The 23,174-nt window shown below is 39.2% G+C and overlaps 2 protein-coding genes across 7 annotated transcripts in view; both read right to left on the bottom strand.

The window, feature by feature from the left end:
- The window catches only part of HMOX2 (heme oxygenase 2), a 39,059-nt gene extending 24,852 nt beyond the window's left edge, over positions 1–14,207 (bottom strand). For 2 of the 5 annotated variants that reach the window (XM_074196266.1, XM_074196272.1), the window contains exon 1: positions 476–580. The gene's annotated coding sequence lies outside the window, so the exon portion shown is untranslated. Of the gene's footprint in view, positions 1–389; positions 409–475; positions 581–14,136 lie in introns of those variants that run through there. The other 3 variants (XM_074196269.1, XM_074196267.1, XM_074196271.1) reach the window with 3 other exon arrangements.
- Positions 7,653–23,174, bottom strand: part of PALB2 (partner and localizer of BRCA2) — a 34,360-nt gene continuing 18,838 nt past the window's right edge. The window contains exons 11-13 of one of the 2 annotated variants that reach the window (XM_074196264.1): positions 16,936–17,023; positions 14,137–14,285; positions 7,653–12,326 (exon numbers count right to left, since the gene is read on the bottom strand). In XM_074196264.1, coding sequence (XP_074052365.1) covers positions 12,116–12,326; positions 14,137–14,285; positions 16,936–17,023 — 448 coding nt within the window. In that variant the 3' untranslated portion in view covers positions 7,653–12,115. Of the gene's footprint in view, positions 12,327–14,136; positions 14,286–16,935; positions 17,024–23,174 lie in introns of those variants that run through there. The other variant, XM_074196265.1, reaches the window with a different exon arrangement.

Below are 23,174 nucleotides of genomic sequence, written 5' to 3'. Positions count from 1 at the left end.
CCGGCCTCTCCGGGACCCACTGTCCTCCCCGGGCCGGGGCCGGATTCCCCTCCCACAGGCCCCCTCCCCCCATCACCGGGCCGCGGCGCCCCGAGGCCGGGACGGGGCTGCCCTTTCACCGCCGCCCTCGCGGCTCTCTCCGGGCCGGCGACCAGTCCCCAAAGGGGTCCGTGGCGGGGCCTGGGCCGGGGCCGGGGCCGGGCGGCGGACGCGGCCGACCCAGGCCCCGAAGGGAGGGGGCGCCGTGCCCCCGGGCCCACCGTGCCGCCGGGCCCACCGTGCCCACCATGCCCCCGGGCCCACCGTGCCGCCGGGCTCACAGTGCCCCCGGGCCCACCGTGCCCCCGGGCCCCCACCGTGCCCACCGTGCCCCCGGCCGCCGGGCCCACCGTGCCGCCGGGCCCACCGTGCCGCCGGGCCCACCGTGCCCACCGTGCCCCCGGACCCACCGTGCCCACCGTGCCGCCGGGCTCACCTGGCCGCCGGGTCCGCGGGAGTCGCCGCCTCGGCCGAACCGCCGGAAGTGGCCCGCAGCGCGGATGGGGCGGAGCCCGGGCCGCGCTCACTTACCCAAGGGGCGGGGGAGGCGCCTGTGACGTTTCCGCGCGCCTCGGGGCGGCCGGGCCCAGCTGCGCAAACCTGGAAATCTGGGCGGGGCCCGGCTGGGAGGAGGGGCTTCTTGCCCGGGCTTTGGCACCTGACCTGGCCGAGCATTACCCAGCCTCGGCAGCAGGCTCTGAACCGGTTTGCCAGCCTGCAAGCAGACCCGCCTAAGCTACCTGCCCCGAGGCAGATGCGACCCGTTTGGAACTAGACCCAGCAGCCCGCCTTCAGGCTGTGCTCCGTCTAGGGCTCAGGCCCTCCCGTTGACTCCGCCTCCCCTACTTGGGGCACTGATGCTGCCTTTGGGACACCCTACTAGAAATTTCTCCCCATTCTGAACTCTTAGACGCTACTGTCTGAATCATTCTTTTTGCAAATCAAATACAGACTTGTGTCCATATTGTGTATCTTATCTCTCCAAAACATACTCTAAGCCGGAGGCTCAATAAATGCTTTTTAAAGTGATCGCTGTTTTTTACATTTCCTATGACTACTAACATAAGACTAGTGACACAGGTGCTGAAATAGATTAACGATTTCTTCACTATAGTTTGACATGGATAAGAATTTTTCCCTCTCCCATGCCTATGCCAGTTTCTTGATTTAGCTATGTTAACTCCTTATCTCCCTTGAGGGGATGGCTATATTGTAAAATGAATCAAGATGTGACTGTGAGGTTAGGAAGGCCTAGTTCAAATACTAATTTTATGTGCTTATGGCTAAATTATTTAATCGTTTCCTGCCCCACCAAATTAAAGCACAAAACAAAACACTTCTCACCCCTGGAACCAACCGGTCTAAATAAAAGTAACCAAATAACTAGGCAGTCAACAAAAATTAGTCAAGTATTTTCCCCTTCGTTCTAATTTCTCTTTCACAACATGACTAATATGGAACAATGTTAAACACAATTGTACATGTACAATTTTTACCAGATTGTTTGCTACCATGGGGAAGGAGGAGGAAGGGAAAGTGGTAGAAAAATGTGGAACTCATAAACTTGCAAATGGATGGATGTTGAAAATTACCATTTCTGTTATAAAAAAAATGAAGTGCAAAAAAAATTTAGTCAAATAATGTGCACTGTATCAAGAACCAAGAAAGCCTTTAACAAGAGCCCTTTTGGCAACAAAAATGTGCATACCCTTTGATCCAGCAATACCACTTACTGGGTCTATACCCTGAAGAGATGATGAAAAGGGTAAAAACACCACTTGTACAAAAATATTTATAACAGCCCTGTTTGTGGTAGCAAAGAATTGTAAAGCATATAAATGTCCTTCAATTGGGGAATGGCTTAGCAAACTGTGGTATATGTATGTCATGGAACACTATTGTTCGATTAGAAACTAGAAGAGATGGGAATTCAGGGAAGCCTGGAGGGATTTACATGACCTGATGCTAAGTGAGATGAGCAGAACCAGAAAAACACTGTACACCCTAGCAGCAACATGGGGGTGATGATCAACCTTGATAGACTTGCTCATCCCTGCAGGGCAACAATCAGGGACAATTTGGGGCTGTCTGCAATGGAGAATACCATCTGAATCCAGAGAAACAACTGTGTAGTTTGAACAAAGACCAAGGACTATTAACTTTAATTTAGAAAAAAAAACAACCTGATATCTTATTGTCTGATATTGCTTATACTTTATGTTTCTTCCTTAAGGATATAATTTCTCTCTCATCACAGGCAATTTGGAGCAATGTATACCATGGAAACAATGTAAAGATTGGCAAATTGCTTTCTGTGGGGGGAAGGGAAGTAAGATTAGGGAAAAAATGCAAAACTCAAACAAAATCTTTTAAAAATTAAAAAAAAGGACCAATGACATCCAAAACAAACCAACAAAAAACAAAAACAAGAGCCCTTTTAAATATAATACTTTGAGCCCTGCACTTGTTTTTTTTGTTTGTTTGTTTTTAGGTTTTTGTAAGGCAAATGGGGTTAAGTGGCTTGCCCAAGGCTACACAGCTAGGTAATTATTAAGTGTCTGCAACCATATTTGAACCCAGGTACTACTGACTCCAGGGCCTGTGCTTTATCCACTGCGCCACCTAGCCACCCCTGAGCCCTGCACTTCTGAAAGAATTAAATGTCCCAGAGTTATATTCTTGCTCCCTAACTCCTCTCTACAAATTAAAATAAAAATGTCACAAGTAAATAAATATAGGCACATTCTCTCCATCAAACTGCTTGGGTCAGAAATTTCACCATTGCCTGAGATCTAAATGGCATCACAGTTGCAAAACTGCATCCAAAGACTTTTCAGGGTTTTCTGATCCTTCATTATAAAGCAAACTCTTCCTACTCCACACCACCATCTTTTTTTTTGGTTAATTTTTAGGAGTTTTTTTGCAAGGCAAATGGGGTTAAGTGGCTTGCCCAAGGCCACACAACTAGGTAATTATTAAGTGTCTGAGGCCAGATTTGAACTCAGATACTCCTGACTCTAGGGCCAGTGTTCTATCCATTGTGCCACCTAGCCACCCCACACCATCATCTTTTATATTAAACTGTTAATATCTACCTTTTAGTTAACAAACAAAACCTGAAAAGAATAGGAAACTTTAAGGACTGATAAGGAGGAAGAGATGAAAGCAATGAAAGTAAAGAGGGCTTATGTGAGGTTAGGTTAAACTAATTTAACCTCATCAGAATAGCTAGAGGAAAAAAGAACACAAATCTGGACTCAGAAGACATCACTTCAAATCCTGGCTCTGCCACTTACTAGTGTGGTGTAGAATAATGTTGGACCAGTTCATTTCATCTAAGAGTCATGTAATTTGGAACAACTTAACTTCCCCATTTCCTCGCTGAAAAGACAAGATAAGATTAACTTCAAGCTCTCTTTTAACTCTTATTGCCTATGATCTCAAATAACTCTTAAGTTTTTCAGGTTGCTCCCATCATCCATTTATTTCAATCCCATCCTTATGCTGCTGAATGGAGTTGTAGAAAATCATGAAGCCATGCTGGCTAGGTATTTAATAAATTTATGTCATCTAATCTCAACTGGGCCCTCATGACATAAAGGTAACCAAGTACTTCTAAGTAATTCATTATCACATTCACTACAGCTGTTGCAAATTTTCTTTGCACCTCCAAACCTCCTATGAACACCCTCCCATTTTCTCAGCTTAAGTTCATAACTAATACTTCACCCCCCAAAAAATTTGAAGCCATTTCCTTTAAGTTCCCCTTTTTTTCCTCTGTGACCCATATCAGACATCTTCCTCTACTCTCCTCCCCATCACCTCCATCAAGGTCATGCCCATTAATGGTGGGTTACCCCCAAGAGGGCTGTCCTTATCTTTCTGTAGTATTTTGAGCCCTAACCTCTCCCTTGACATCCAGTAATTGACTGATGAAGAAACAGCACTTTTCATTGCAAAGTCCCACTCCTCTTATGTACACTTTTTTAAAAACAAGGTGATGGGGTTAAGTGACTCGCCCAAGGTCACACAGCTAGCTAATTATGTGTCTGAGACTGGATTTGAACCTAGGTCCTCCTGACTCCAGGGCTGGTGCTCTATCTACTTTGCCACCTGGCTGCCCCCTAGACCCTCACATCTTCTAGAGCATATTGACCCTACTCTCATTACCATTTTTTTCTCTCTCATTTCCCACCTCTCCCCATTTTTCTACTGGTTCCTTTGCTAATAGTGCCTACAAAAATATCAGTCTCCCACATCCTTACAAACCTGTCCTTGACTGAACTATCCAGGAAGCTCCTGACCTTTATCTCTCCTTACCTTCATGGTTCAACTTAAGAAAGCCATCTGTACTGTGTGCCTCCACTTCCTCATCTCTCATATTCTTCTAAACCCCCTGTAAAACCCTTCTGACTTCAATATTCAACTGAAACTGGTCTCTCCAAAATTACCAGTTGCCAAACTGATGACCTGAACTGCCAATACTTTTGCTCAATCATCTTTCTTGACCTCTCTGAAACTTATGTCAGTCAACTTCTCTGTCCACATAATCTCTCCTCTCTGAGTTTCCATGAGACTTGTATCTCCCAGTTCTTGTCCAACCTCTTGGACTACTCTTCAGTTTAACTTATACTGTTTCTTTATCCATACCATAATCACTAAGTGTAGGTTTCTCCCAATACTCTATCCTGGGCCCTCTACTTTTTGATCTCTATACTTTCTCACTTATAAGTTCATCAACTCATATAGATTCAATTATTATCTCTATGATACATAGATAGATAGATACAGGAGAGAGAGAGAGAGATTCTATCTACTGAGCTCCAATTCTTCATCACTAAGTCCCTTTTGGATATTTCAAAATGGATATTCATAGGCATCTTAAATTAAACATGTCTAAGGGGCAGCTAGGTGGCACAGTGGATAAAGCATTGGCCCTGGAGTCAGTAGTACCTGAGTTCAAATCTGGCCTCAGACACTTAATAACAATTACCTAGCTGTGTGACCTTGGGCAAGTCACTTAACCCCACTGCCTTGAAAAAAAAATTAAACATGTCCAAAACACAACTCTTTATCTTCCCTTCTTAACTGCCATTTACTTTTGAGGACACCACCAATTTCTTCCAATAATTGGATAGCTAGCCTCCATCCCCTATCAGGAAATATTTCAAATGTAAGTCAAATGTTATTTTACAGACGAGAAGAACTGAGGCTCCAAAAGGCTAAGGGATTTGCTGTAGAATCACAGGTAGGAAGGGGGAGAATCAAAATTATAGATTTATAAACCATGTATTATTTGGTTTAAACTTTGTTTCTAGGGACAGAAACTTCAATGGGATGTATATTTCTAAACTTGTTTGTAAATGGTTATCACCCTGTCCAAGAGAAATCTAAGGATCTATTTGAAAAAAATTACTAATAAATAGCATTATTGAGTCCCACAGTCTGGATATCTCATGAACAGTGATGGTATTTTAAAAAAGGTCCCCAAAAGATCAGGACATATGTGAATTATTAACCCATGAATCAAAGGACTATCAAACAGAATGATTGCCATCCTAGGATGAGAAGAACAAACAATTAAGGGGAAACAAGCCTAAGATAGGAAGGAAAATAGAACACTTAGCTTAGCTGTTATTAAATTTGAATCTGTATTCAATTAACATGAATTAGCTGCATTCAAATCTCTGCCAAAGTGATTTTTCAAGAGCTTAAGATTGACTGTCATTCCTTTACTCAATAAACTCCAGTTTCTCCCTATTACCTTTATAATCAAATAGAAACTCTTCTATTTGGCATTTAAGACTCTTTATAGGGGTGGCTAAGTGGCGCAGTGGATAGAGCACTGGTCTTGGAGTCAGAAGTACCTGAGTTCAAATCCGGCCTCAGACACTTAATACTTACCTAGCTGTATGGCCTTGGGCAAGCCACTTAACCCCACTGCCTTGCAAAAAAACCTAAAAAAAAAACTTTACAACATTGCCTCAATCCACCATTTTTAAAAATAAATTTTCATTACAATCTTTTTTAATCACCATAATTTCTCCCAATATCCTTCTGCCTCCCTGAGTGCTATCCCATAAAATAATTTTTAACGAAATAAAAAAAAGAGGGTGGAGGTGTGAAAGCAGTATTTACCTGAAACTCCTTTTCTAAAAAAACTCCAAAAGCTAGCCAAAATTTAGAGGGGCAGAACCCACAGAAAGAATGAGTGATATAATTTCCCAGTCCAAGACAATTCCATGGGAAACATCTATTTCACCAGGACCAGGAGTTGGAAAAAAGCTGCAGCTACAGCACAGTCCAGGGATCACCAGGAACAGGTTGAAGGGGTGGTGAGAGAACTCTGCTGCACCAGAGTGTGGGAGCTCTGGCCTCAAAACAGCCCTGCAGTGAGAATCTGCAGCAGAGGAAACCAGGGAAGCCAGCCTGCAGCTCCAGAGCACAGCCCAGAGGTTGAGGGAGTAGGGGGAGAGTGCAGAAATCTCTCTGCTCGGGGCAGCTAGGTGGCACAGTGGGTAGAGCACTGGCCCTGGAGTCAGGAGTACCTGAGTTCAAATCCAGCCTCAGACACTTAATAATTACCTAGCTGTGTGGCCTTGGACAAGTCACTTAACCCCATTTCCTTGCAAAAAAAAAAGAAGAAAGAAAAATCTCTCTGCTCTCTCTGGGACAGGACTCTGTTGTTTGCCCACACTCAAATCCAAGTTGCAGTTTGAGCTTCCATGCTAAGATAGCCTAGCAGGGACCCTCCTCAAAGCTCCAGGGTGGGGGTGGGGGGGAAGAGCACCTATAGTCATCTACATATCAAAGCACAGGCAAGACCACAAAAGACCTTGAAGGAATAAAGGTCCCAGTGGGTGACCCAAAAACCCACCCAAAGCCTTGGAAGTTGCTGAGGAATTGAGCAAACAAAAGAAAAAGAAGAATCTGACCAAAGAAAATTACTTTCATCCCAGGGAAGATTCAGAAGATGACAAACTGAAAGCTTCTGTATCCAAAGCCTCTAAGAGAAATAGAAAGTGGGCTCAGGCTATAGATGAGCTCAAAGACTTTGAAAAGCAATTAAGGGAGGTGGAGGAAAACTTGGGAGGAGAAATAAGAACAGTGCAGGAAAATCATGAAAACCAAATAGCAGTTTGGTGAAAGAAATACAAAAAAAGATGAAGAAAATAATGTTAAAAACAAGTTTAGGCCAAATGGAAAAAAAAGCAAAACAAAAGGCAAATGAAGAGAAGAATGTCTTTAAAAAGCAGAATTGGCTGGCTGGAAAAGGAATTTAAAAAAAGCTCACTCAAGAAAATAACTCCTTCAAATGCAGAATGGAACTAAAAGAAGCTGATGACTCTGCGAGAAATCAAGAAGAAATAAAACTCTTTCAAAAAAGCCAAAAATTAGAAGAAAATGTGAAATAAGCCATTGGAAAAACAACCGAACTCATAAACAGTTCCAAGAGAAATAATTTAAAAATTATTGGGCTACCTGAAAGTCACAACCAGGAAAAGATCCAAGACTTCATTTTTCTTTTTTTTTTTAAGGTTTTTGCAAGGCAAATGGGGTTAAGTGGCTTGCCCAAGGCCACACAGCTAGGTAATTATTAAGTGTCTGAAACCGGATTTGAACCCAGGTACTCCTGACTCCAAGGCCGGTGCTTTATCCACTACGCCACCTAGCCGCCCAAGACTTCATTTTTCAAGAAATAATACAACAAAATTGCCCTGAGATCTTAGAAGGTAAAAATAGAAATTGAGGGAATTCACCAATCACCTCCTGAAAGAGATCCCAAAAGAAAAACTTCCAGGAATATTATAGCCAAATTCTAAAACTCCCAAGTCAAAGAGAAAATACTAAAAGCTGCTAGAAACAAACAATTCAATTACCATGACTCTTTAGTCAGGATTACACAGGATCTGGCAGCATCTACATGAAGGGCTTGTAGGGATTGGAATATGAAATTCCGGAAGACAAAAGATCTTGTTTTACAATCGAGAATCAACTACCCAGCAAAACTGAACATCTTCTTTCAGGGGAAAAGATGGACTTTCAATGAAACAGGGGACTTTCCTATTGAAACAACCAGAGCTGAACAGAAAATTTGATCTTCAAATATAGGACTCTAGTGAACCAGAGAAGGGACAGACAAGAAGGACTATGAGACTTAATGATGTTGAATTGTTTGTATTCCTGCATGGGAAGAAGATATTGATAACTCATATGAACTGTCTCGCTTACTAGTGCTGTTAGAAGGAGCATATATAGACAGAGGAGAGGAAGGAGTGGAATATAATGGTACAGTAAAAAGATGGAATCAGTGGGTGATAAAGTACTGGGAGGAAGAGAAAGGAGAGGAAGAAGGGGCTAAGATATTTCACATAAGAGTCAAGAAAGGTTGTTCAATGGAGTGGAATGGGGGAAGGCGAGGGGGGGAATGAGTGAGCCTTCATTCTCATCAGAAATGGCTCAGAGAAGAAATAACATACATACTTAATAGGGTATAGAAATCTATCTTACTCTAGAGGAAAAATGAGAAGAAAGGGATGGGATAAGGGGGAATAAGTGATAGAAGAGAGGGAAGATTGTGGAAGAGGGTACTCAGATACAACACAAATTTGGACAGAGACAGGATGAAAGGAGAGAGAGAATAGAATAAATGAGAGTGGGGAGGATTAGAGTGGGAGAAAATATAGCTTGAAATAGCAACTGTGAGAGAAATATTGAACCAACTTCTCTGGTGGACTTATGATAAAGAAGGCAACTCACCCCAGAGACAGAGCCATTGGAATGAACACAGACTAACATATATTTTTTTTCTCTTTCTCACTATTCTTGAGGTTCTTATCTTCTTAGGAGGGAGGGGAATTTATGTTTACTCTCCTAACAAGATTATTGTAATAGTATAAAATAAAAATAAATTAATAAAAATTAAGATGCTGAAAAAAAAGGAAGAGACTAAAAAACTCTAACAAAACTAATCTGTATATCAAAAAAAGGCTGAAAATGTATACAAAATACCATTACTATGGAACTCTCTGCAAAGAAGCTTATTTCAAATTATGCTTGTTCTTTGAAATTTTTCAAACATTCCATTCATTTTGTGGTTGCTCTTTCTATTTACATTGCTGTAATATTGTATATATCTTCTTGGCACTATTTACTTCACTCTACATCAGATAATGTAAATTTTCCCATGCTTCTATGTATTTATCATATTCATCATTTCTTACAAACCAGTACCATTCCATCATATTTATGTGCCGCATTTTTTTGTCATTCCCAAGTATATGGAAATTTACTTTGCTTCCAATTTTTGGCTACCATAAAAAGTTGCTATAAATATTTTGGTACATATAGTGACTTTCTTGTTAGCAATGACCTTTTTTAGGGGATAGGTTTGGTAATGGAAACTCTGAGTCAATGGATATGGGTATTTTAGTTATTTTATTTACATGATTCCACACTTCTCTCTGACAATCCCACCAACATTAAATGTTCTCATCTTTTATTAACTTTGCAAATTGCTGGATGTGAGACAAAATCTAAGCATTTTTTTGGAAGACCATTTCTCTTATTAGCGATTTGGAACATTTTTCATGTTAATAGTTTTTAATTGTTTTGAGACCTCTTTGTTCATATATTTTGACTACTTTTATCTATGAGGGAATGGCTTTTAGATACAACTATTCCAGATATCAAACCCTTAATAAATTTGATATTCCCCCCCCATGACTTTTTTGTACAAGATTAATTTTGTGCAAAAGGTTTTTAGTTTCAAAAAATCAGTTATCTGTTTTAACTTTTGAAATTGCCTCCATCCTTTGTTTAAGACCTCTCCTAAGCATAGCTGTAAAAAGAATATGTTTTACATCTAATTTTTTAATGTTACGATCTTTAAAAATAAAATTATATATCCATTTGGAATTTATTGTGGAGTACAGCATGATGTTTTAGTCCATTACCTAATTTCTTTTAGACTTAATAGTTTTCTCAAAAAAAATTAGTTTTCTCAATAATTTAATCAAATAGAAAGTTCATTCTTAAATGGGTTTGAGGTTTATTGAACAGAGATATTGAGTTCCATAGTATTTGGATTTTCCCTTGCCTAATCTGTTCCACCAATATAAATCTTTATCTTTTTAATCAATACCAAATGATTTTGATGACTACTGTTTTATAATATAGTTTGGGGTCTGGAAGTGTTATTTCCCTTCATTATTGTGATATCTGAGATCTTTTATTTCTTCACATGAACTATTATTAATTCAATTCTGTAAAGTATCACTTTGATAGCTTGATTTATATAACCTAAAAACTATAAATTTACCATCATTACCATCATTTTTAATTATGTCTGGCACAACCTACTCTTATTGTATGTGACACTGCTTAACTTGCACTATAAATTCTAATTCCCACCTTTGTGACTTCTGCACTGGCTGATCCCACATCTGGAATGTATGCCCTCCTCATCTCTGCCTCTTAGAATCCTTCAATTTTAATTCTTAATTTCCTTCAAGATTTGACCTGACAAATACCTTTTAAATATAGCCTTTTAGGATCCCCCTAGTAACTACTATTTCCCCCCCAAATTACCTTGTATATATTTTGCATATCTTTCCACATGTAAATCTCCCCTGACTAGAGAAATGGAAATGAATCAAGTCTAGCAAAGATTCAGGAGGATCTGAGTTCAAATCCAGCCTCAGATACTTTATAACTGTCTAGCTATGTGACCTTGGGCAAGTCACTTAACCCCATTGCCTTAAATAAATTTTAAAAAATTTGTTTATTTATTTTCTTTTATTAGGTTTTTGCAAGGCAATGGGGTTAAGTGGCTTGCCGAAGGCCACACAGCTAGGTACTTATTGTCTGATGTCGGATTTGAACTCAGGTACGCCTGACTCCAGGGCCGGTGCTCTATCCACTGCACCACCTAGCTACCCCTAAGAAAAAAAATTTTTTTTTAAAAGACTAGCAAAGATAAAGAGAAGGAAAATAACAAACACATCTCCAAATTAAATTGTATATTCTTTGACTCAACTAAGACCTTACTTCAGAGATCAAAGAATGAGGAAAAGGACCTAATGTAGCAATTCTTTTTGAGGTACTCAAAAATTAGAAACAAAGAAACCATTCCACTGGGAAATGACTGGACAAAAAGTAAGATGAAAGTAATGGAATATTGCTGTGCCATAAGAAATAATAAAATGAGATAGTTTTAGAGGAAATTGGGAAAATTTCTTTAAACTGATATAGACCAGGAGAACTAGGAGAAAAATTTATACAATTGACAACACTATAAAGAAAAAAATTTGAAATTTTAGAATTCTGATTATTAATACAATGAAAAACCAGGATCCCAGAAGACTGAAGATTAAACATTCCACTCACTATCTGCCAAAAAAGTATGAACTTGAAATAAGATATATAATTTTGGGTCATGGGCAATGTGCAAATGTGTATTGCTGGATTGTGTATGTTTAAGATAAGAGTTTTATTTTCCTAGGTTTGGGTTTCTTTTGAGGTTGTTCAGTTGTGGAGGTGGAGGTGGGCAGGAGATAAAAGGTACCGAACTGAAGATTGCCATAAAACAATAAGCTAATCAAAAACTATCAAGTATTAGATGTCATTAGCTCCAGAAACTATATAAAAATTCCCTTTCCCTAGAATTCTTAAAATTGATTATAATAGGTGTATGAGGAAAAATTATTTTCCAAGCAGAATGTTAAAAAACTAAAATTTATTAGTACTTCAAGTTTATGTATCAATTAGATTTGTCCATTTCAGTGCAAATGTGAAACCAAGAAAAAAGATCAACCAAACTATACCATAAAAAAAATCAAGTATTAATGAAACATTCAAAGTCAGCATACTCCCCAGAACCAAAAATAAACTTCTGAATAAACAAGATTAAAATGAAACTACCTCAGCTTTTTGAGTGGGAGAATTTAACAGATAGAGAAATATTTGATTTGCTTCAAAATGATGAGAGTAAATTTCTTTTTGAATTACAATCCAAGAGATATTGAAGGCATGCACATTATGTTCATGAATCCATTTGCTTTCCTCTTGGCCTAACTCATATGCAGCTGTAAACAAACACACTTCCATTTTTCTGTCCAGCTAGTAGACAAGAATCTGTACCAGACCATTTAACAAAAGACCAATTTCCATCAGAATTAGGGAGAAGCAGAGCCGTACAATGTCCTAGAAACAAGTCCCAAACAGCTACTGTTCCAGAAGTTAGTACAGCAGCTGCTAAATTATCCTTCACCTCGCCATCCAGAAACCTAATACCAAGCACAGAAAACAAAATATAACTTCTGCATTTAAATTACATTAAATTACAATTCAAATACTTCCCTTTAAAGTGGGCAAGAACATAGAATAACTCAATGCTGATCCAATGTCATAGCATATTATATTTATCTCTAAATGAACATCTGATGGAAAGATTTGTTCTGAAAACAGATACACTTTGGATGCATCCACAAATCCATATTATCTTCTGTTAATTTGCAAAATGTGTTACCACCTCTATGGCCTTTAGTTTCTTCATCTATCAAATTGCCTCAGTTGACCTAGATGATGTTTAAAGGAGCATGCCAAAGTAATTAAAAGGTTGAATATGCAGTCAAGGATCTGGTTAAAATCTCAACCCTACTCTTTACTATCAGAGATCTTGCATAAGTAACTTCTATTAAACAGCAAGCTCCTCAAGGCAGGGACTTTCTTTTGCCACTTTTTTGTGTATTTAGCAGATGCCTGGCACATAGCATAGGTATTTAATAGATGTTTATTGATTAACTGACTTCAGTTCTTCTGGCCTCAGTCTCCATATCTATAAAATAAGGAAACTGGACTTGTTTTTCTCTAAGCCCCAGTTGAGCTCTAAATCAAGGATCTGATAGTTTCTGCAATTTCCTATTAGGAGGGTGCCTAAGGCAAAGAGGAAATCCAGAACATATTCATATATAAAAATAAATTTGCCATTTTAACTATTAGTGTTTAATATCATATTAATTAATTAAGATAAGATGACTGCATTGCACAGTTAAATTTTCAGCTGTGGCTGTTAGAGAAATTTCATTATAAAAATAACAGCCTTCAGAGGATCTGATTACCCTACCAATAAAAAATGTTATGTTACAAATAAGACACACATATTACAAATAAGACTTTCCACCTCAGGAAATCCTGTGAGATGTCATTATCAATGATATGGTGTCAGCAGTTAAACATTTGCAAAATAATGAGAGAAAAACAATTCATGCTACATCAAGGGACCATGAACTGAGATTAACCCTAGGTTAATGATTTAAAAGCAAAGCTGTCTATATAATCTATTACAATAAACTAAACAACCTTTTCACAAAACTTCTTTCAATAAAAAATTTTGTGACTAAATAAAACACAAATATTTAGCTTTTAGTAGGAGTATATACAACTTCCAAGAAGGTAAAAATGGTAATGTTTTTCAAGTTTTCTTCATGAAAATATAAAGTAGGGAGAGAAGAGATATGTAACTAGCTCAAATGAAGACACTGTCTCACACACAAAAAGCAAATTGCATAGCTTTAAAATCCAATAAACCACATGGGAATAGCATCAAAACATAGGGATCTTAGAATATGACTTAGAAACTTGTCATATTTTTACCCTTTGTTTATATAACACTCATCATGGAGTAAAAACAAGAAGAACTGGTGGATAATATAGCTATCAATAGATTAGTGATTTAAAAAAACTACTTGCCTTTTGGCAGTTAGGTGACATGGCAAATACTAAATAAATATCTGATGAAGAAATAAATAATGGATAATGAGATTAGTGATTAAAAAAACCTACTTGACTCTTGGCAGCTTCTCATCTGTTAAATGGGGATAACAATAGCAATTACCTATCAGGGTTATTTTTTTAGGTCAAATGAAATATTTGTAAAGTACTCTGAAAATTTTAACATATTCTAAACAGTTAGTTGCATTTTAGCCTCTTTACATGTAGAAATTTAAATGGCCTCCTTACCTTTTCCCCTGCTGTTAAACCTTTTGAGGACAGAATTATTTCCAACAAATTTAAAACTTTATATAGTATACTTACCTTCCAGTATGGCCTTGGGGAAGGGAATAAGGCTTTACATCGACACTTAGGGCCGTTTTGGGATTAATTACAATCAACCGAAAAACGGGACTTCCGATGGATTCCATTTCTTTGCCATGAGGATGACTTAAAACAACAAATAGGAGCCCCTAATTTGAAAGGGAAAAGATATTGTCAGTGAAACCATTAGGAAACTTTTTTTTGTTAGGTTTTTGCTAGGCAAATGGGGTTAAGTGGCTTCCCCGGGCCACACAGCTAGGTAATTATTAAGTGTCTGAGGCTGAATTTGAACTCAGATACTCCTGACCAGTGCTCTATCCACCTAGCTTCCCCGGAAACATCTTTTTTTAAAATAGTAATTTGGTGGCAATGAAATAAAATTGATGTTGTATTGTTCCACTAAATGTTAGTGATGACAACATAGATTCTAGTATCTAACTAGTATTTAATTTAGTTATTAAATTAGTATTTAACCAGATTTAGCTTTTTTCATGCATGAGCAGGTAAATCCATTGTCACTCTGGACTAGGTGACACTTGAGTTCATAATTTCCTCCAACATTTTCCAGTTAAGGACATAGTCGTTGTCTTGCCAGGTAAGACACAGTATCAGGAGGGGTACTATTCCTCCCACTTAGCCATATATTAACATGCCAATTTTATTTACTCAAATCAACCACCAGCTTTATACCATAGTCAGCACTTCTCCATCCCTTTGTCTAGCATTTTTATTACTATTTTCACATTCCATTTTTTTCATTAAAAATTTGCAATGGGGAGTGAATAAATCCAGTCACCAGAGACACATTTAAGTTTCAATACACATAGTCTCTCACTATGTTGGGGTTTTTTTTAGGTTTTTGCAAGGCAAATGGGGTTAAGTGGATTGCCCAAGGCCACACAGCTAGGTAATTATTAAGTGTCTGAGACTGGATTTGAACCCAGGTACTCCTGACTCCAAGGCCGGTGCTTTATCCACTATGCCACCTAGCCATCCCCTATGCCACCTAGCCGCCCCTTAACTATGTTTTTAAAAGTTTATTTTTAGGGAAGCTGTTTGGAACTTAGAATTCATTTTGTCATTAAAACAATAGTATTAATAATGACACCTCTGAGATACCATCTCACACCTCTCGGATTGGCCAATATGACCAGAAAGAATAATGATCAATGTTGGAGGGGATGTAGGAAATCTGGGACACTGATGCATTGTTGGTGGAGCTGTGAACTGATCCAACCTTTCTGAAGAGCAGTTTGGAATTATGCCCAAAAGGCAATAAAAATGTGCATACCCTTTGGTTCAGCAATATCACTACTGGGTCTGTATCCTGAAGAGATCATGAAAAAGGATAAAAACCCCACATGTACAGAAATATTTATAGCAGTTCTGTTTGTAGTGGCAAAGAATTAGAAATCGAGGGGATGTCCATCAATTGAGGAATGGCTGAACAAATTGTGGTATGTATATGATGGAACTCTATTGTTATTGTTCTATTAGAAATCAAAAGCAATGGAATTTCAGAGAAGCCTGGAAAAACTTGCATGAACTAATGCTGAATGAGATGAGCAGAATCAAAAGATCACTGTAAACCCTAACAATATGAGATGATGATCAACCTTGATGGACTTGCTCACTCCATCAGTGCAATAATCAGGGTCAATTTTAGGGGATCTGTGATAATGAATACTATCTATATCCAGAGAAGGAACTGTGTTTAAACAAAGCAGAAAAATTATATATAATTTCTTTTAAAAAGTTGTCTTATGTTTTACATAATTTTACTAACTCTGATATTTTCTTTCTTCTTTAAGAATGTGTTTTTCTCTCAATGCATTCAGTTCTGATCTATGCATATCATGGAAACAAATGTAAAAACTATCAGACTGCCTTCTGTTGCGGGGAGAGGGGAGGAAAGGGGGGAATTGTAAAATTCAAAATCTTGTAAAAAAATAACTGGTAGAAGATACTATTGTATGTAATTGGAAAACAAAAAAATATCTATATAAAAAAATAGTGACTTGGTTCCCAGGGTCAGACAACAAGTGTCATATTTTACCCATGAAATAGCTAAACTATAACCTGGAGCTAATGTTACTTTAACCTAACAACAATTCCAAAAAGAGTTTTTTAAAAATGGGAAATGTATTTATATTTCATTTCTGGATATCAGGAACACATCTACCTATGGCCTAGCAGTGGTGACATCCTGCAGCTACTGAACCTGCCAGGGATTCCACTACCGATAATGGTGGCTTCAAAGAGTTTCTAACACTGATGGACCACTTGTAAATCAAGAATGGTCTAATTCATCCAGTATTAAACCTTCTCTCCTATTTTAGAACTTTTCTATTGGGGGGGGGCCTAGAACATGAAAAAATTGAGCAGAGATATGGAAGGAGTGGAGATACGGGGGAGTTTTGGGACTAGTTCATTACTCTTTTAAAATAATTCTTATCAAAAAAAATTCATCACAATCTGGCATAACTGGCAGCTTTATTAAAAGCATAAAAGATAATTTTATTAAGTAGGTAGTATACTAGCAATAAAGTTAGAAAGAATATTTTATAGCATTATTTCTGGCTCATGCTAGGGCTATTAGACCTTAAATACTCAAGTCACTGAATTTACAGCTACAAAAAGAATCTTATTATTTACTCTAAAATTTCTTTTCAACCATGATCTTCATAACACTAGAATAAGTTTACTTAACATCCTTTGTAAAAATAAAGGAAATGGAAGAATGAATTTAATTCCCTATTTCTACAGAAATAAGGCACAAAATTTAACAGAGATACATACCTTATCAGAATAGGCTTTGTGACAGATTGAAGCTTGATAGGAATTACCAATTTGCATCTTTTTCAGAAGTTGACCAGTTTTTAAATTCCTAAATCCCAATGAAACAAGAATTTTTATAATCCTTAATAGGCAACATATTGATCAAGAAAGAATGCCATTATTTTCATTCTAGGAAACTGAATGAATTTCTCATTATTTCTCCCAAATTTCTCATTAATTCTCTCAAAATCCACAAGAAATAAATTACTGAAAAACTAAGGAATAGAATACCTTAGTATTGCACATAACCAAAGAATAAGTTGATTACAATTGCACATTAGCTCTCTAAGCTAAACTGTCACAAATACCTGGGGTGGCATTTACTCATGCCAGCCCATGTAGGGATACCTACATGGTGCAGTGAATAGAGGGCTGGACCTGGAGTCAGGAAGACTTGAGTTCAAATCCAGCCTCAGACACTTACTGGCTATAGGAGCCCTGGGCAAGTCACTTAACCCTTTTAGCCTCAGTTTCCTCATCTATAAAATGAACTGGAAAAGGAAATAGCAAACCACTACAGTACCTTTGCCAAGAAAACCTCACATAGGGTCACAACAATCAGATACAACTGAAAACGACTGAATGTGGATCACAGATTTATTATAACATCAGAAATTGGAAAGAAAAACCCCATTAACAGGGATCTTCTAGTATTTCATTTTACTGGATTCAGGAGATTAACACACAACCAAGGTTATAATTTTCCAATTTATGAGTGTTCGAAACAAGGAAATCTAATGAGGTTTAACTTAAGTTATATGATAGCCTGGAAAGTTCCCTTAGTAGTAAATTCATTTGAGGAAGAATCAAAAGGATTCATGTAGTGGGGATGTAGAAGATTTGAATGGGTTTTCAAAAGGTCCATGTCAAGATGATAATAACAATAATGATAAACTAGCATTTAAATAGCACTTGAAAGTTTGCAAAGCATTTTTTGCAAATATAATTTCATATGTGTTCACAAAAAACCTGTTAAGCAGGTGCTATTATTATCCCCAATTTACAGATAAGGAAACTCAGGCAGACAAGTGACTTGCCCAGTGCTATACAGTTGGTCTGTATCTGAAGCTGAATTTGAACTCAGATCTTCCCATCTTAAAGTCTAGTATTCTATCTACTCCTAAATAATGAAACAGAACTTTTAGGAAAAAAGGAGAATGATATGGGGATAGAGAGAGAAAAGAAGAAAATATGAAATGAGAGCAGAGAAAAGAGAAAGCTTAAATGAGAGTTAGTGAATTTGATCCCTCACAGCAAAATCTGGTTTGCTAGAAATCTTGGGAAAAGAATGTGACTAGCTGCCTAAGTATTTCTTCAAAAGAGTAGCACTGGGGGGGGGGGGGGGGGGGGGGGGGGCGGCGGCTAGGTGGCAGCTAGGTGGAGTGGTGGATAAAGCACTGGCCCTGGAGTCAGGAGTACCTGGGTTCAAATGTGGTCTCAGACACTTAATAATTACCTAGCTGTGTGGCCTTGGGAAAGCCACTCAACCCTGTTTGCCTTGCAAAAAAAAAAAAAGAGTAGCACTGGGGTTCTCTCCTAAACTTCACAGAAAAAGTAAGCTCCTTCAGGGTAGGGATTACTGTTTTACTTATGAACCCCAGAGATTGGCAGTAGGTGCTTAACAAAATATTTATTGAATTAGATTCTTGGGGTGGGGGGAATTCACTTTAGAAATAAGACATGGAGGGCAGCTAGGTGGTGTAGTAGATAAAGCACCGGCCTTGGAGTCAGGAGTACCTGGGTTCAAATCTGGTCTCAGACACTTAATAATTACCTAGCTGTGTGGCCTTGGACAACCCACTTAACCCCATTTGCCTAAAAACCTAAAAAAGAAATAAGACATGGGGGCAGAGCCAAGATGGTGACAAGAGAGGATGGTCTCTTAGGTGCTCTCTTTTAAAACTTACAAACTAAGGACTCTAACTACATTTTCGAGAGACAGAACCCACAGAGGGACCCAGTGAAGCAGTTCTCCAACCCAAGGTAACCTGGAAAAGAGTGGAAAGGCTATCCTCCCCTCCTCCCTAGGGTCAGAGGGGCGGCCCACCAAAGCAAAGGAACTTCAGCCTCCCTGAGGCAGTCCCAGAGAGCTGGGAGCCGCAGCTCACAGCAGCAAGGGCAGTTTCCTGACCTACACCTGGGGTAGCACCAGGCACAACTTGGGAGATCAGCAGGGGTACCTCTGCCAGAGTAAGCAAGTGAAGCCCAGACCTCAGGGCACTCAGCAAACAGCTTGGCCTCTGCAGCCCAGATCCAGGAACAGGAAGCAGGAGCCCCCAGGGCATGAGTGCTGAGCCTAGAGAGGGGAGTGGAGAGAGACTGCCCATCTCAGTCCTCTGCCCCTGGAACAGGACTCTGGGGTTGTGACCACATTCAGACACTGATAGCAGTCTAGGACCCACAAAGAACAGCAGCCCCCACCCCCAGCTCAGCCCCATGGCAGAGAGGTGCACTTGTGGTCATTCACAGAACCAGGAGGGAAGACAAAGCCTCACTCATGGGGATCCTTGGGGGGTGTCACACAAAATACTCAGCCCAGATACAGGAACAGAAGCAGGCCAAGCCCATAAGCAGGAGTCCCCAGGGCATGAGCCCATTGAACCTAGGGAGGGGAGTGAAGAGAGAGACTGCTGAGCTCTGTCCTCTGCCCCTGGAACAGGACTCTGGGGCTCTGAACACATTCAGATCCTGATTGCAGTCTAGGACCACCATAGAACAGCAGGGGGCCGCTCCACCTCAGCCCTGTGGCAGAGGGGGGTGCATATGGTCATTCACAGAACAGGAGGGAAAACAGAGCCTCACACACTGAGATGCTTGTGGGAGTGTTCCAAAAATTCAGGAAGCACCCCAAAAACAGGCTTAGGCTGGGAAAATGAGCAAGCAGAGAAAAAAGAGGAAGACCATTGAGAAATATTTTGCAAAATTAGCCCAAGAAGGATCAAAATACTCAGTCTGAAGATGAGGAAGCACAAGCTCCTGCATCTAAAGACTCCAAGAAAAACAGAAATTGGGCTCAGTCAAAAAAGACTGTGAAAATCAAATGAGGGAGTTAGAAGAAAAACTGGGAAAAGAAATGACAGAGATGCAGGAAAAACATGAAAATGAAGTCAGCAGCCTAGTCAAGGAAATCCAAAAAAATGCTGAAGAAAATAGCATGCTAAAAACCAGCTTAGGTCAAATGGATAAAACAGTTCAAAAAGTTATGGAGGAGAAGAATGCATTAAAAAGCAAAATTGGCCAGATGGAAAAAGAGATAAGAAAACTCTCTGAGGAGAACAAAGCCTTCAGACAAAGAATAGAAGTGAGGGAGATTGATGAATTTACCAGAAATCAGGAATCAATACTTCAAAAGCAAAAAAATGAAAAATTAGAAGAAAATTTGAAATATCTCACTGAAAAAACAACTGATATGGAAAACAGACTTCGGAAAGATAATTAAAAAATTGTTGGAATACCTGAAAGTCATGATCAGGAAAAGAACATCATTTTCAAAGAATTACTACAGGAAAATTGCCCTGATATTCTAGAAGCAGAGGGCAAAATAGAAATGGAGAGAATCCACCAATCCCCCCCCCCAAGAAAGAGATCCCCAAAAACCAACCCCTAGGAATATTATAGCCAAGTTCCAGAACTCCCAAGTCAAGGAGAAAATATTAAAGCAGCCAGAAGGACACAATTCAAATATCATGGAGTTGAAGTCAGGATCACACAGGACTTAGCAGCAATTACATTAAAAGCTGGTAAGGGCTTGGAATATAATATACCAGAAGGCAAAAGATCTTGGAATGCAACCAAGAATCAACTACCCAGCAAGGCTGAATGTCCTTGTCCAGGGAAAAAGATGGACTTTCAATGAACCAGGGGAATTTCAAATGTTCCTGCTGGAATGGCCAGAGCTGAACACAAGGTTTTATCTTCAGATACAAGACCCAGGTAAAGCATAGAGATTGGAAAAGGGGAAAATATGAGGGACTTAATGATGATAAACTGCATGTATTCCTGTATAGAAAAATGACATTGATAATACTCATATGAACCTTCTCAGTTAATAGAGCAGGTAGAGGGAGCTTTTATAGTTGAAGCAGAGGAGAAAGCTGAATTTGAAGATAAAATATGGCATAAAAATGGAGTCAATAGGAAAAAAAAAAGGGAAATGTAATGGGAAAAAGAAAAAGGAGAGGGGAAATAGGCCAAGATATTATATAATAAGATTTTTCTTTATTACAATAAGCTATTGCAATATTGCAATGATATGGAAGGGGGGAAGGCAAGGGGGAATGAGGGAATCTTCATTCTCATCAGAGGTGGCTAGGAGAGGAAACAGCATATATATTCAATGGGGCATAGGCATCTGGAGTAAGGAGGTGGGGGAACAGGGGAGGGGGGATGGAGGAGAGGATGGACCATGGGGGGAGAGTGGTCAGATATAACACATTTTCTTTTTTTTACTTCTTGCAAGGGGCTGGGATTGGATGGCCTGTCCGGGACCATAGGGTCAGGTGGATGCTGGGCTTAAGGGATGGTATGGGGGCTCAGGGTCTCTTGGCCCCAGAGCCAGGGATCTGTCTGCTGCACCACTCAGCTACCCTAAAGCAGAGTCAGAGTGAAAGGACAGAGAAAACAGTACATGGTAGTGGAGAAATAAGAAAGGAGGGAGTTACGATCAGCAATCACAACGGTGGAAAAGTATGGAAGAAACATTTGCCATGGACTTACCATAAAGAATGTGATGCACCCGCAACAGAGTTGTTGGTGTTGGAACAAAGACTCAAGCACATTTTTTATTATTATTATTTGGGGGGGGGGTTGCAAAGGAAATGGGGCTAGGTGGCCTGCCTGGGGCCGCAAAGCAGGGTGATCGTTGGGTGTCTGAGGCCGGATTTGGACCCGGGTGCTCCTGGCTCAAGGCCCAATGCTCTGTCCGCCACCCAGCCACCCCTACTATTAGTATTATTTTATTTTATTTTGGGTCTTTTTTTTTCTTTTTTTGGTTTTTGCAGGGTAATGGGATTCGGGTGGCTTGCATGTCACACAGCTGGGTGATTGTTGGGTGCACAGGGCCGGATGTGGGCTTGGGTGCTTGTGGCTCCAGGGTCGGTGCTCCGTCCATTGGGCCATCTGGCCATACCTACAATTATTACTATTATTTTTTATTTTAATTTTTTTTCTCTCCCCTTTAATTTATCACTCAAGCAAGTCTACATTTATGGGAGGAAGGGGTATTTCGTTTACTCTTAAACAAGAATATTTTATTAATGTAAAAAAACATTATATGTACAAAATGAAAATAAATATTAAATAAAAAAGTAAATTAAAAAAAATAAAGACTCCAAGAAATACAGAAACTGGGCTTGGGCTATGACAGAGCTCAAAAAAGACTTTGAAAATCAAGTGAGGGAGATAGAAGAAAAACTGGGAAAAGAAATGACAGATATGCAGGAAACACATGAAAATGAAGTCAGCAGCTTAGTCGAAGAGATCCAAAAAAATGCTGAAAAAAATAACATGTTAAAAACCAGCATAGATCAAATGAATAAAACAGTACAAAAAGTTATTGAGGAAAAAAAAAGTTATTGAGGAGAAAAATGATTTAAAAAGCAGAATTGGCCAGATGGAAAAAGATATAAGAAAGTTCTCTAAAGGGGTGGCTAGGTGGCACAGTGGATAAAGCACTGGCCCTGGAGTCAGGAGTACCAGGGTTCAAATCCCGTCTCAGACACTTAATAATTACCTAGCTGTGTGGCCTTGGGCAAGCCACTTAACCCCGAAAAAAACACCTAAAAAAAAAAGAAAGCTCTCTAAGGAAAACAAATCCTTCAGACAAAGAATAGAAGTGAAGGAGGTTGCTGATTTTACGAGAAATCAAGACACAATACTTCAAAACCAAAAGAATGAAAAATTAGAAGAAAATGTGAAACATCTCACTTAAAAAACAAGTATGGAAAACAGATTTAGGAAAGATAATTTAAAACTTATTGGAATACCTGAAAGTCATGATAAGGAAAAGAGCCTTGACATCATTTTCAAAGAATTACTATAGGAAAATTGCCCTGATATCCTAGAAGCAGAGGGCAAAATAGAAATGGAGAGAATCCACCAATCCCCCCTGAGAAAGAGACCCCCAAACCCCCCCCACCAGGAATATTATAGCCAAGTTCTAGAACTCCCAAGTCAAAGAGAAAATATTACAAGTATCCAGA

The sequence above is a fragment of the Macrotis lagotis genome, chromosome 8, assembly GCF_037893015.1.
Source record: "Macrotis lagotis isolate mMagLag1 chromosome 8, bilby.v1.9.chrom.fasta, whole genome shotgun sequence".
In the NCBI taxonomy this organism is placed as follows: Eukaryota; Metazoa; Chordata; class Mammalia; order Peramelemorphia; family Peramelidae; genus Macrotis; species Macrotis lagotis.
The sequence above is the reverse complement of the archived record's forward strand: the minus strand, read 5'-3'. Positions and strand labels throughout refer to the sequence as shown.